General features: G+C 37.0%; 2 protein-coding genes across 2 annotated transcripts in view; one reads left to right on the top strand and one right to left on the bottom strand.

Annotated features, from left to right (window-relative positions):
• Positions 1-5822: 5822 nt before the first annotated feature.
• Syx18 (syntaxin 18) lies at positions 5823-8333 on the bottom strand. The gene is made up of 3 exons (XM_065234934.1): positions 7463-8333; positions 7286-7405; positions 5823-7222 (listed from the first exon to the last, which is right to left on the bottom strand). The coding sequence occupies exons 1-3, from the start codon at positions 8180-8182 to the stop codon at positions 7034-7036; spliced, it is 1029 nt and encodes a 342-aa protein (XP_065091006.1). The 5' UTR covers positions 8183-8333; the 3' UTR covers positions 5823-7033.
• A 169-nt stretch (positions 8334-8502) lies between these two features.
• The window catches only part of LOC135711960 (transketolase-like protein 2), a 29563-nt gene continuing 22815 nt past the window's right edge, over positions 8503-15250 (top strand). Inside the window, exon 1 of the mRNA XM_065234932.1 lies at positions 8503-8758. Within this exon, the coding sequence (XP_065091004.1) occupies positions 8652-8758 (107 nt within the window). The 5' untranslated portion in view covers positions 8503-8651. The remainder of the gene's footprint in view (positions 8759-15250) is intronic.

Below are 15250 nucleotides of genomic sequence, written 5' to 3'. Positions count from 1 at the left end.
CTTTTATAAACAAAACGTTGATTATTCTTTCCTCGCCAATCGAACGCAAATTACCAGCATCATCGGATAGGAGAAGCTTTCCCCAACCCAAAGATGGTATTAATTTGCGTAGGTGAGTCTTGAGTCACGAGAAAAGGGGTTCCGAAGTTTTGTTCGCAATAACTGATGTGCTCTTTTCTGTTGTTGATCGTGATTTGCTCGATTGGTTCCGCTATTTGACAGCTCAATTGGTTCCCGAGATTCTATCCGCCAGACTATGAATATAACGACTATATAATATCACGTAATATAGGTGTAATCTTCAAAGACAACGTATCAATATTGAATTGATATGATGTCTTTGCTGTCTTGCAATGAGCACTCATACATAGGATTTCCAGTGAAAACTAGATTGTTTTATTGTTTTATTGTTGTTTTACATCAACTATGGTAAAAAAATACATTCAAGCATGGTCATAACACAAAAAAACATTAAAAAACATATCTTATAGTCAGTTACTCCTGCCGGCGAAAAACAGAAGAAAACTTTCGACGAAGCGCATCACGGGAGAGATGAAAGTCGAAAACAGATGCAACTCTGTTGAATGTTCTCTGCAGTCCGCAAATCGCACCGTACGCTCCATAATTTGTGCGACATAGAGGCAGTCTTAGCATAAGGTTATTACGAAGCAGTCGGGGTTGAACATTCAGGTCAATTTGCCTCGATAGCCTCGCAATCTGTCCTTCCTTGCAGGATATCGGCCACGGAGGGCTCTGCTTGTGTCTCTTCTAGTCCGGAGAAGTTCTATTTAGGTCGATAAGTTGACAACTGCTTTCGTAAGTGGGTAATCGAGTGCTCATTGCAAGACAGCGTATATCACGTGATATACGTTGTAATGTGAACGAGGTATCGAGGGGGACGACTCTATCTACGCTGCAGTAAAGATTGTGTTGTGCTGTGGCTGGCTGCTCGCACGCTGAGTAGATAGAAAGAAGATTGATGACGATTCTGAAGATTTCCTGGAAAAAGATGATGCGCTATGCATGTAGATGCGAGAAATGCAAGAAGATTTGTCGAAGATTGATTCGCTAGTGTGAGATTTTTTGAGCATCTAAAATTGAGATTTAGATGTGTCGCCCCCCTCGCGAGGTATAAGAGTGTAGGTTACTAAGAGCTTAAACTAATTCGCGCCTGGTGACAGGAATAAGCACTATCCGAAAGTGATCAGATAGTGACAGCCCTTGTAAATTTCATGGAATTTATGGAAATTTGTTAAATTACGGTGCTAGTTCGTGTAAATATGCTATTAAAATGAATGAATCTTGTACAAAACCTAAAAAAAACGTGGGGCTTTAGGTAGTGATGAAAACGTCGCTAGAACTATTCCACAGCCGCAGTCAGTTTATGAGCAAAAAGAGGGACGCACATTTTTGCCTGTGGACTTGGAGACATACTTCAAGTCCCCGCGTACATCGTACGGGTTAGGCAAAAATGTGCGTCTATCTTTCAAAACTGTCGCATTAATGGCCCTTCGCTCATTTTCAACTTCTATTCAATTTTCATACTGCCGTACTCTAACGGAACTATCCACCTACCCTCTTCTAAAGATCATTCTCTAGCTAATAAATCATCACACTAAAGCTTCATGTTAGCATTTCCAACCAACTCTGAAAATCGTTAATTTCGCGTATGAAGTAACATAAAAACACTTTGAATGTAAAAAAAAACTATTGTAATATGTGTCTATCCTGAAATAAAAATTAAAAGTTTTCAAATAAAATTTAAAAAAACCTGCTAAGGAGATGGTTATGTTAACAGCCATACCACCATCCGGTGAACACTCGTGTTTATTTCAGTTACCGTGGGGACGTAATTTGTGATTAGCCCCGATCCCTTTCAAATTGTATCATTATTTATGTACAGTCCTTATATTTGAAATGACGTTTCACATTCATCTAGTGATGGCCGATTTTCATTCGAATAATAGATAATTCGCGGACAAGAGCTCGTTCTGCTCAGACGTATACTAGAGTTGATCGTGAAGTATAGAGTGTTTTAAAACAATAGTCCTCTGTGGCTATTGTTTTCACTTTTTTTTTTGTCTTTTGTATAAGCGGAATCTTTCTGTATAGGAAGAGTAAAAATGGCAAACAGCGTTAGAAAGAACACAGTAAAGTTGATTTTTGGACCGGACAGCAAAATACCATCGTACCTGGATGTACTCAAGTTTTCTATGGACGTTTTGAAACTTTCGGCGGCTGACATTCACACAATCTACAAAGATGAAAATGGCGAACAATTCTACATCAAACTAATCGACGATCACACGTTCTCTGCGTTCATTTCCGAAGCACATGAATCGTACAACTTTCAGTACGAAGATGGAGGAACAGCAAGGGTCCAAGTGGACCAAGCATCACGGATTTTCAGGTACGTTCGCATTTTCAACTTACCACCAGAAATCGATGATCGGGAGATCCAGTATGTACTGGGTCAATACGGAACAATCCGACAGCACGTGCGAGAGAGGTTCCCAAGTGAAATGAAAGTGAACATTTTCACTGGAATTCGAGGCGTCCATATGGAGGTTTCGAAGGAAATTCCTGCCAACATCTACATCGGGCATTTTCGTGCTCGAGTTTTTTATGAAGGTTTGAAAGGTCGATGTTTTTTCTGCAAAGCAGAAGGACATATGAAGTTGGATTGCCCCAAGCTGGTGGCGATACCTTCAGGAGGTGGAGGTAAACCGAACCACTCTGGAGGTGGCTTAATGAATCAAAAATGTTTTCTAGAATTTTAGCTACTTTAAACATTAATGCCATCAGCTCAAGAATCAAGATTAAAATGCTCAAAGATTTTGTGTGGAACTATTACATTGATTTTGTTTTTCTACAAGAAGTTTCTTTCGAAGATTTTAGTTTTATTCCAAGTCATATTGCTTTGGTCAATATCAGTGAGGATCGTAAAGGCACTGCTGTATTGATAAGAAAAAATATACAATTTTCCAGCGTTTTGATGAATCCCAATGGACGAATAATTTCGGTATGTATTGGTGGCGTAAACTTTATCAATGTGTATGCTCACTCAGGATCAAAGTTTCGAAAAGAACGTGATCGATTGTTTTCGGAAGATATCCTTCCTCATTTGTCTACTGATGCCCCAAATGTGATTTTAGGAGACTTTAACTGCATTCTGCTAAAGCGTGATTCGAACGGAGCCGTCAAAAATTTGTGTCAAGAATTGAGCCAGCTAATTTCATCTTTTGATTTGCAAGACGTCGGGAGGGTTAGGGATAGAAAAACAATATATACATTTTTCAGAGGTGAATCCATGTCAAGGTTGGATAGGATTTATGTTCCGAGAAACTTTCTTGACAGAGTACTAAAATTCGAAACCACAGCTACAAGTTTCTCTGATCATCATTCGTTAATTTTGAAATTTCAAGTAGATTCAAATGAAGACGTCCGTGATTACCTCTCACCCCAGCAGGCTTGGGTTCAATCCCAGTCGGCGCCGCCGGGATGTTCTGAGGCATAACATCTCTGATCACGCCTTCCTTCGGATGAGAACTAAAACCGTTGGTCCCCGGTTAATGAGTTGATGGGTCGATAGGTAGGGTCCAGGTGTGGGAGCTGCCTTCCTGGCACGTCGGTAGCATTGGTGCTCAGCACGGAAAACAAGATCGACGGAAAAAACAAACCAAAGGAAAAAAAAATGAAGACGTCATCTCATACGGAAGGGGGTTTTGGAAGATTAATCCTTCTCTCTTAAACGATGAGGACATTTGTGGTAGCTTTAAAAAGGAGATTCTTGCGGTTAGACGAAGAGTAGTTTACAGTGAATATTTTTGCCGATGGTGGAATGATCATTTTAAAACTAAAGCACGTAGTTTCTTTAAGTCAAAATCTTATGAAATTAACAAGAGATTCTCTGAATCCAAAAGCTTTTTATACGGCTGTTTGAAGGAAATATCTGAAAAGCAAAATTTAGGAGTAGATATGACGAAAGAATTAGGTTTCGTTAAAACAAAAATGATGGACATTGAACAAAACCGGGTAAATAATTTAAAACTTAAAATTCGTTCTAGAATTATTTTTAATGGGTTTTTAACGAATAGTATAGCAGTTCGTTCATCTGTGCGTCAAGGTTGTCCTTTAAGTATGGCGCTATTCATTTTGTACATTGAGCCCCTTATAAGGATGTTGTATGATAACGTAATGGGATGTTACATTGATGAAGAATTCATAAAAATTTTAGCATATGCAGATGATATCACTATTTTCATTCGCAACAACCATGAATTTGATAACATGCTGGAATTGATAAACTATTTTAGTATTTACAGCAAAATAAAATTGAACATTAAAAAGTCTCTTTTTATGAGATTAAACAACTGCACTAGCGGCCCTCATTTATTAAATGAAGTTGATTCAGTGAAAATCCTCGGAGTCGAATTTTTTCACTCCTTTCAGGACACTATAATGCATATCTATTCTAAAATAATTAGTAACATTAAATATTTGATATCAATACATCTTAGGAGACTATTAAATATTTTCCAAAAAGCATGGGTTTTAAATTATTTGATTTTTTCAAAATTATGGTACTTGTCACAAATTTCCACACAATGCTCATGTAGCGGAACTAAAGACTATTAGCAGAAATTTTATTTTTAAAGGTATTGGACTATTTAAAGTTAGCTTAACTCAATTGTATCTCGATGTAGACAAAGGAGGAATATTTCTCATTGACGTTGAAAGCAAAATGAAATCCTTATTCATTAAAAACATACTATTTGGAAGTCAAAACTCTGGAAAAGATAACTTTTTGATTTCTCAAAAAGATAACCGTTGCCTCACTCGAGATGCACGTGAGTGGATAAACTGTGCCATAGCATACGATAATTTCACTGATATGGTCTCAAGCAATAGAATTTACAATTATTTAATTAGTATACAAAATATTAAACCTGAAATTGCTGAAAAATATTCTAATTTACAATGGGAAGCCCGTTGGACAAACATAGGAAAAAACTTTATTCCACTAATGAGAAGCAAAGTTTATTTTTAGTTTTCAATGACATCGTTCCCACAAAAGCTAAGTTGTTGTTTTATAAAGTTAGGGGGACTGATAATAATTTATGTAAGTTATGCGGTAAGGTAGACACAGTAGAACATCGTATAAAAAATTGCAAAAGTAATTAAGAAATTTGGTTTTGGATAAAGGAAACAATTGTAAAAAAGCTTAAAATTACAGTGAATGATCCTGAAGAAATATTAAACAGAACTATCGAATCAAAACAATACCAAAGTAAAACAGCTTTATGGCTTGTTGCTCAAGGCATAAACTATAATTTGTCAAATAGTGAAAAACGTTCAGTACATGATTTTACTAAAATGTTGCGAGAGAAGAGATGGAATAATATAGCTCTATTAAAGAACGAGTTTAAACATTGGATTAACTTATTGTAATTTGGAAAGGATGTAGTATGTAAAGTTTTTTTTTGAATAAAAAAATATCGATTAACGAACCGAAAAGTAAAATATTTGTAATCGGTTATATCATGTCGGTTATAAGCATTAACATCTCCAGAGGATCAGCACAGCGAACAAAAAAAAATCGATTAGTTGTTAATCGAGTAATTAAAAGATGGGACATCTCTGATTTTGGTGTGATTGTTTTGATCAAAATGAGCGCAAAATTTCATCTCAAAACCACAAAATTACCTTGAATACGGGGGTATTCATTGGATGAAAGGAACCGTGAAAGAGGACACTAAAATAAATAAATTCATCTTTGGTTTCATCTTCAACGCTGTCCAGACTGGAGAGTTATAACATGTTATAACGGTTGTCAAATAATTGCAACACAGATACCACCATCAAGATAGCGCTATAACATGTTATAACTCTGTAGTCTGAACGTACTATTAGTATTCATCTTTGATACCACATCGATTAATGTTGATATGAAGCCGCCCTATGTTATGGGTAATTTGCTTAACGACGTGTTCAAGGTATCATCCAAACCATTTGTGGAATAGTTCAATGATTTGGGTTATCGTTCGTTTATGGTAGTTTTTTAATTAGGGCGTGACCAACCAAATTAAATAAAAATAGAAGAGCCCCTTTGTAAAATGTATTCCAATGCAGGCACTCGATGCTGGTTGTTGGTTTAATACGATAGGATTGTATTCGGATACGATTTGCAACCATATTACGTTCGTACAAACATCATAAAAAAAATCAGTAGTGAAGCCGGACTCAGCAAACCGTACTAAAATTCACTTTTGAGGAGGACATTGAGTTGCCTAACGTCCATGGCGTCTGGAATAAATTGACCCAGAAATGAAAACTAATTAAATTTTCGGTGTAATTGAACAGAATCTAGCAAAAAAGTAAAGTACTTAAGTTTCACAACAGAACCGAAGAACACTCAACATCGAAAAGGCAACAAAGGTTGAGTTTGACAGTACAAAGTTTACAAATCTGATCAGTAAGTTTTACGGAAATGCTGTACTTTATTGTTGTTTTTTTTATAAAAGATTATGTTTACAGTACATTCGTTACATTTTTTTTTTTTACAGAATTGCGGAATCGCAGCCATTTACAGTTTCAATCAGCAAATTTGATTTACAGTTTTCGGTCAATTTCTGCAAATTACGGAAATTCAGCAGTTATGATTGCGGAAAATTGGTAATATAATATTGTTTACAAAGCATTCGGTAAAAATGATATTTCACCGAACAAATCCAGCAAAAAAAGTACCGAACGAGATTTAAGAAATTTTGTGTGTGGAAACGTACACGAAAGGAGTTCTTTTGGTTCTACGTGAACACTATATAGATTAACCATATTACGCTTTTGCAGATGTCAAAAAGGAGGATTTAAATGCAGCTTATGTCAACCGACCTACACACCGGAATACCTGATACCCACAAGTATAAACAAGACCCCTAACAAGGAATAGATAATGTTACAGACCAGTCAGAGTTGTTATTCTCGAGATATCACAAGGCAACTGCTTGGGGCCGTCGTTGTTGTTGCAATAGCTTCAATCGTTATACCAATCGAGAAACAACAAGGTCAAAGACATCACGATAAGGAAAAAGAGTACCCACACTCGAAGGCCGGCGTTCCGCTGGATTGCTTGTTTAATTTGCTCGTTGGCATCTTTCACGTTTTCGGTAGCACCCACCACAGTATTGGCGATTCGTTCAATGTCAGTTTTCTGCAGGGAAATCTGAAATAGAGGTTGGTTCGTTCAGAGGGCATTTTTCAGTAACTCTATCGCAGTGCATAATACCTTTTCCGTGAAGATTTCCTGGAGATGAGCAATGTCAACTACGTTCTTCTCTATCTGTTCCACCTCTTCCGATAGGCCTTTCAGTTCATTATAAAGTTGCACATTTTCCGACTCGAAAATCTGAAATCAAATAAAAGTAAGGCGGTTCCTCAATGTGCAACAATTGGGCAGGATTACCTGTATATCTTCAGGACTTAGTTCCTCTTCTTCCTCCAGGAAAGAACTTGTGTTATCTAGCTCTTCGTCCTGTGAAATCATTTTAGCCTTTGATGCTCCCAAATGGTCGGCGTAGCCGTCCATTTCATCATCGTCTACCGTTGACGACCGGTTGTTGTCCGTTTTGCGATGCTTTTTAAGGCCATTCGCTGGAACGCTTAGCAACTTAGGAGGAATAACGGAAAGTGATTTTCTATCCGAGTTGAGCTTAAGAAACTTGTATGTCTCCAGTTCCCGCTGTATCCGGAACTGCCGCTGCTCGTTTGCAATGTGATGGACAGCGTTCATGTACCCGGACAAGGCTTCTAACACCAGTTCCATAAATTCGGTCATTTGTTTACTACGCTTCATTTTCCGGCAGTCGGCTTTGAAGTCGTTCAACATTTCCGTGCACATCCGGATAATGTTTTCTGATTCTCGGTCTATAATATCACGCTCTTCGTCTGTCATTTGTGCGGAGTTTTTCAAGTGGTATGCAAATTGCATGTAGGCAGCACGGTTCTCTACAAGCAGATTTTTCAACTGGGTAATTTGGAAACGAATCTTCTTGGATTTTTCCGAAAATTCATTGTTCGGCTTTTTAGAGAGGATCCTCGATTTATTCGGCATCGGGAACGTATTTCCCGAAGATTTCAGGCGCACTGTTTTCACTGAAGCTTTGAATAAGGATGTGATATCCATTTTCAAAGCACGATTGTCTATTTAGAAAGAATTACTAAATTTTAAAATCAGCTTTTTTGCATTACTGTTCTAATTTTTCTTTTCCAATATCGGAAAACAGAAGAAAATGACACATCATAATGTTTACACCATATGACATTTATGTCTTCAACCATGAAAAGTTGAAGTTTCGGTACAATCCGATGCATTAACATCGGTTCTCTTGGCAGCACTGCATGTCATTCCAGTAAGAATACACCGTGAACGGACTCCAGAAAATGCATTCCCTTGCATTGAAAAGTACCGGCAAACAGGCAACGTCATCGAAAGAAGCGAACGAACAACACAAAGCCGTAGTCAGTCTGCAGTCAACCTTCGCGAAAATCACACGTGTGGCGATCTCTAATTGGAAGCGGTTCGGTTTGAATAGAAAGTCTTGTTTTTCATTTTGTGTCCTGTGTTAAAGAAGTAGAAGACGTCACTTTCCAAAATGCCTACCTATCACAAGCCGGAATCGAAAACTATCCAGGAGCTTAAGGATATCGCTCACAAGCTGCGTATCCACTCGATTACATCGACTCAAGCATCGAAATCTGGGTAAGTGGCCGACCGTGTTAAATTCCTCCGTTTGTCCAAGGACTTGATAGTAATGACTGTGGTGCCTGAAAATGAGACCGCATGGAATTCCAATATAAGCACTTCCGATTAAAATAGAAAAAAAATACAAGGAAAAGAAGAGACAGGAACAGAGACGATTCTGGAAAGTGTTTTATTTCGATAATAATTGTTTGCCACAATGATTTGGCAGATATAAAATGTACATACGTCGGTCGGTACTCACCAATCCATGTAAAGATGTTGACCGAGAGTGCCTCTCCTATCAGTGCAATTTTTACATGGCCTCCAAAAGGTTAGTAACGTATGAGCAAGAAACAGTGTCTCATTCCTCGCCGTAGCGCGACTTCTGTTATAGGTAGTAGAGGTCAGAAAGAGGTCGAATGGACGTATATTCACTTATTTACAGGACGCGATTGGAGTCACAATCACTGCTTTGCATTATGCAATCGAAAGTCGTTTACTTTTACTTTTGCGTAACTGATGCCGAACGCTGAGATAAGTGTTAGTACCGGCCGAGCAACCGTTGAACAGTTTATAAAAATGTTATAATTTAATTTCGGTTTGCATCGATTTGTCTGATTCGATGTTGCTGGACCCCCCCTACGATGGGGTGGTAAAATGAATTATAAATTCAAATCAGGAATTACTTTATGAAATGACCGTCACTTTGTAATGATAATTTTTTAAGTGGGTCTGAAAAAAATAAGGCAAAACAAGTTTTCTCGTGTTCGAAACATAATATTTTTGGTCTTATTTTTTATTCGGGTTTTTTTAGTCTATGGCTGATAATCTCTTTAATAATCGATAACTAACTGTGCTTGGGATAACTTGGATATAATTACAAAAAGTTTCCCAATTTTGTTAATATTTCGCGAAGTTTAATACAATTCCAAAGTGATATGTACTGGGGGATCCAGAGTCAAGTATACCACCCTAACGATAGTACGTTCTATGTATTCTATATCGTGGATTTTGTATAGGAGCTAGTACATCGAACTGCAAGTTTATGACATTGCCAATATAAAAATATTTATATTCGATAACCGTAGGTAGTATTTTGGAAAATAGTACTTTTTTAAAATAAATCATAACTTTTTTGTTTATGAATTGCCCAGCAAATACACATTGTCAGTGAGTAGCACTTTATCTAAACTACAATATAAATATAAAAAAAAAATTAAAAAAAAAATGCAATTTGAGCATTTTTTTATAATTTTGATTTTTTTTTGTAATTAATAAAATAATTTTTTACAGTGTAAATTTTTTCTTGAAAGGCATCAGAATTGACGAGTGCACGGATGGATTTGAGTTCACTCACTCGACAAAAAGTGACACAACAGCGGGGCCCTGTTTACTAAAAATGAACATATATGTGTTCATTTTTAGTAAACAGGGCCCCGCTGTTGTGTCACTTTTTGTCGAGTGAGTGAACTCAAATCCATCCGTGCACTCGTCAATACTTGTCCGCAACTTCGCCAAATGTCTAAAACGCATTTACTTACTCTAATTAATCATAAATGGTGCATAATGTGACAAAAGCCTCAATAAATTGCGATCCTATCAAAGATGAATACTAAGATGAAACAGTCGGAAGAAAAACTTTCTATTTTAGTGTCCTCTTTCACGGTCCCTTTCATCCAATGAATATCCCCCGTATGCAAGGTAATTTTGTGGTTTTGTTTCCCCCTCACGGTGTTTCGCAAAAACCGATTAATGGGTATAAAAACACCCATTTCCGCTAAAAGTGCCCCTCCTTATTTAATGGGTAAACTATGGTTTACTCATTAATGGGTAAATGGGGTATCTGTCAATAAATGGGTGTTTTTTTACCCATATTCTTAAATTGTGTTTTTCGTAAAATGCGTAAAAAAAATACCCATTTCTTAAAATGGAGGATGCTGATGCTGGGTTATTTGTCCTCGTTGATATAAAAAACTTTCTAATATTTACATTGAAAATAAATGCAGGTGTAGTGAAAAAAATATTACACGAGATATTATAATATCATATTGCATAGCACTGTATAGACTTATCCGTCCATTTTTGCTTAAAAAAAAGCGGACGGAAACTGTTTGCATTTCCATGGTCGCAATGGTCGGTGACGGAATGAGACGAAAAAATTTCCAAGTGATTTTTCACCCATTAGTGGGTAAAAAATATACCCATTATGCAATCGTGAACTGATTCTTTAAATGGGTATTTTTTTTTACCCATAAATGGGTTTTCACAAAACACCGTGCTGGTATAAAAAACTTACTAATATTTACTAGAGTCGGTGTATAATGAGTCACGCCAAGAGAAAAACAGTTGAACTCGCATCACGGTTTTCGAAAGATTCCCTTTCTTTTCACTTGGCAACAGAGGACTTCTACATCAACTTCAAATGACTTCTAGCGAGAAAAAATATAGCGGCTGTAGTAAATCATTATATCAGTGATTTAGTCAAATTATCTCAACCAAAAATAGTAGAAATTCTCATAAGTGATCATTACCAAACGTATCCCATGACAATTTATTGCTCACTACGAGTTTATGATCATTTCTTCGATTATATTTTATATTTTATTGCAATACCTTTCGTGGACTTTTCATAGCATCGTAATGTTTGTTTACTCTGCACAGAGTGGCCAGATTATTTTTTTCATTATCGGTAGCTTCTCAAAACTTTTATCGGTAGTTATCGGTAGGTCGACTTAAGAAGGCTTTCCCGATACTTGAAACTTTTGTGAGCGGGGGGGGGGGGGGGTGACTCTGCTCCAGAACACTACACTGTCCTTCAGTTTTTCTGCTTTAAACGTGTCGAAATCAATTTTTCTAATTATAATCTAAAAATCTGTGATTCTCGGTAGGAAAAGTGAAAAATCGGTAGGTTTGAACCTTTCGTCTGTGAATCGGTAGGCACCCCGAAAATCGGTAGGACTACCGATAAATCGGTAGGTCTGGCCACCCTGACTCTGCACGATAGGTAGCCGGTTTGACAGCTCAATAGGTAGACTTGGCTTCATTATACACCGACTCTAATATTTACATTGAAAATAAATGCAGGTGTAACGAAAAAAATTATTACACGAGAAAGTATAATATCATATTGGATAAAACTGTATAGACTTATCCGTAAGTCTCTCCAATGTTTCGGAATCTAACCTTTTCCAGAGATCGTCCATTTTTGCTAAAAATAAAAGCGGGCAGAAACTGATTGCATTCCCAATGGTCGGTGACGGAATGATACGATAAAATTTCCAAGTGTTTTTTCACCCATTAGTGGGTAAAAAATATACCCATTATGCATTCGTGAACTGATTCTTTAAATGGGTATTTTTTCACCCATTTTATGATTTCCAAATTTCCCCATTTTTTGACAGCTGCATACATGGTTTGAAAATGGGTATTTTTTTTACCGATAAATGGGTTTTCACGAAACACCGTACTCGGTAAAGATGAAATTTTGCGCTCTTTTTTATCAAAACAATCACACCAAAATCAGAGATGTCCCATTTTTTAAATTCCGGAGTGATTTGAGATTTGGGCGTAATTGCATTTGTAAACAAACACGTCAATCGTCGATTTCTCGCGAATAAAATCTCAATTTCGAAAGCTAACAACACTATGAGGTAGAGAATGGATTCCTCTATCATTTGGTATAGTTAGTTTACGAGATTGAGTTTTTATTGACGAGAAATCGGCGATTGACGTGTTTGTTTACAAAAGCAATTACGCCCAAATCTCAAATCACTCTGGAATTATTCGATTAACATCTAATCGATTATTTTTTGTTCGCTGTGCTGCCATTTTTCCACAAATGAGAGTGCAGCATATGTTTGAAACGATGGGTGATGATCCTCTGGTGAGGTTAATGCTTATATCAGCATGATATAACCGAATACAAATATCTTAATTTTCGGTTCGTTAATCGATTAATCGATAATTAGAATGAAAATCGGCCATCACTAAATGAATGTGAAACGTCATTTCAAATTTAAGGTCGTACATAAATAATGATACAATTTGAAAGGGACCGGGGCTAATCCCTCCCCTTGGCTAGTTTTTGCACCTTGATGCTGGTGGGCGGGCTTAATTTCATGCTTTTTAGTGGAGTGTTGGAGACGGTAGGTTTATGGCCGGCGTTGCTGGCTCATGCCGCGATAGAATGGGGATTACTAAGCTTCCCCTCTCTGATAAACCACTGCATGAGAGAACCAAAGATCTAGTCTAGCAGTGATAGTATCACACTTGTTACTCCTTCGATTGAGAGCCGCGTCGTAGTACGCTTACGTATAGGCACTGACGTTGGGTGTGATACTGGCGGGTTTTGCCGCAAATCACTCTTAATTTATTTATTTTCAAGCAGATAGATTTATTTGGGTTTGCAAGGGAATTATACTATTTAAATATTTCAGAAAGTGCCGAACGGTGCTCCTTCTATTTGCGTGACAAGCTTTCATTGTTGTTTTCATTGAAGTATTATTCAGGAAACAATGTTAAACACCATTTTTGTACATGGTATATGTGCTTCATTTTGATTTGGGATAAGTGTTTGAACTATGACTCGGGATTTCCACTGTAGTGTGCTTCTATTGTGACATACCCATATGTATTTTTGTGGTGCGACATAGTGGAAGCGTGAGAGCGTAATTGGAACATTTACCCTATACAATATACAATTTAAAATTAGCTTGGAAACTTACTTCAAAGCATTTTAGTCACTTGAAGGTGTCACCTGGGATGAACAAAGGTATAATTAATATATGTCAAAGCCAGAAGTACTTAAAACACGTTAAATTTAAGTTTAAAAGCATGGGTTATGATTGTGTAGGTAGATTAGAGATTTCAGTTATTTATTAAATAAACTTCAATTAGAGAATTCAGAAAGTTAATTAACATAAGAGATAGGGAGGCGACTAGCCTTTGAAGTTGTATAATAAATCTTCCTATTTAGTGTATTTGTTAATTACAGGCAATGTTAATAGCGAAAGTCATATCTTCAACCAGACGCTTACGAACTAGTAAAGTTTTAGGAAAGATGTGTTAAATATGTTGATAGGTTTGAAATAAGAATTAGGATTGTTGTGCTTTAGGTAAGGTATGATGTGTCAACAAAACCCTTTTGAGCAAATTTTCAGACATCAAAGTGATTGAGTGATTTATTGAAAGGCATTGCGTTGCGAAAATTGACAAGTCATACATCTAACATAGTAGCAGTGTCGCATAATCTTATCACAATTACTGCAAATAGTGCTGGAGGGGCCAGCAGGACTGAATACGGATCAAAACTAAAATAACTACTAACACTAAAATGATCCCGGAACTAACACTCATCCATTGCACTAGTTATATATTAGTTTTATTTTTCTACTAAGTTATCTATGCTTCTTTCTAGTGTTTGTATCAAGTACAACTAATACTAATCTACCTTTATGTTATTTATGTTATTACTCCCTTTTAACCCATTATCTTTATGAATGGCGAATCATATGACGTGAAACACGGGGATTTCAATTGACTAAGGAGAAGGAAAAGAATAACTTCGAACAGGATATCAAACAAATTCAGGACCAATCCAAATGAGACCAGAAATCAACAAGGCATCGGGGCGTTATATACTCGGAGAGGTATTTGATAAATAATCTAAAAGTGGTAAGTTAAAATCATAGTGGAGCCTAGGATCATGAGTGGTAATTGTCTATAATTCATTAATTAGTAGAAATCTCGATAACTTTTTCAAGGGAGCGTATCGGCTTTTGTAGGCGGTGCGTTTGGTCGTCGGTTTGGCGTAACTGATGGTTCGCCCACGCATGCTAGCACTATCATCAGATAGGGAGATTTTCCTCTACCTAGTGGTGTTGTTAGGCGTGTGCGAGCTGCCGGTTGCGCCGGATCGACGATCGGATGCATTGTTTGCAGGAGCTGGTGCTTCCCTTTGAAGAAGTAATCGAGAAATAACCATATTATCCTGTAATTGATATTACTATTTTTAAATATCAATGAAATTAGTCATGACAGAGTAACAGAACGAGTTTAAAAACAAATGGGGTAGGAGAATAGACACAAGTTGACACAATAAACAAGACAAGTTGGGGGTTAATACACAAGACAAAATGACAAAATAAGTGACGACAGAAGACAAGACTGGGACAAAAATCAACCTTTAAAAAAAAAAGAATGCGCAATTATATTATCAAAACTATTTGGATCAGCACAAAAACAACAGTGACCAAACGGGCACCATAGCCTAGGAACGTCTGTGTGTTGATTTAAAATAGAGGCTCATAGAAGCAAAATTTATCAATAAAAGGGGTCCAGTGTAGAGTTTAAGCAAGTGCTGCCACTGGATCACTACAAAAAAAATGAAAGGGACCGGGGCTAATCACAAATTACGTCCCCATAGTAACTGAAATAAACACGAGTGCGGACCGGTTGATCCTATTGCATTAATTGTGGAGAATCATTTTTTACGAGGGGATTACGTTGTTC

The sequence above is a fragment of the Ochlerotatus camptorhynchus genome, unplaced genomic scaffold (assembly GCF_037179485.1).
Source record: "Ochlerotatus camptorhynchus isolate MF236.1 unplaced genomic scaffold, CSIRO-AGI_Acam_v1.1 ptg000447l, whole genome shotgun sequence".
NCBI lineage: Eukaryota > Metazoa > Arthropoda > Insecta > Diptera > Culicidae > Ochlerotatus > Ochlerotatus camptorhynchus.
Note: the sequence above shows the minus strand (reverse complement) of the source record. Positions and strands in the feature narration are given on the sequence as shown.

What these genes read in the sequence shown, in the direction of transcription:
- Syx18 (XM_065234934.1), bottom strand. Translation starts at nt 8,182, where the DNA reads ATGGATATCACATCCTTATTCAAAGCTTCAGTGAAAACAGTGCGCCTG. An exon ending in TAAGTCCTGAAGATATACAG is followed by an intron (nt 7,406 to 7,462) that starts GTAATCCTGCCC and finishes ATTTGATTTCAG; the next exon opens with ATTTTCGAGTCGGAAAATGT. An exon ending in AGGAAATCTTCACGGAAAAG is followed by an intron (nt 7,223 to 7,285) that starts GTATTATGCACT and finishes CCTCTATTTCAG; the next exon opens with ATTTCCCTGCAGAAAACTGA.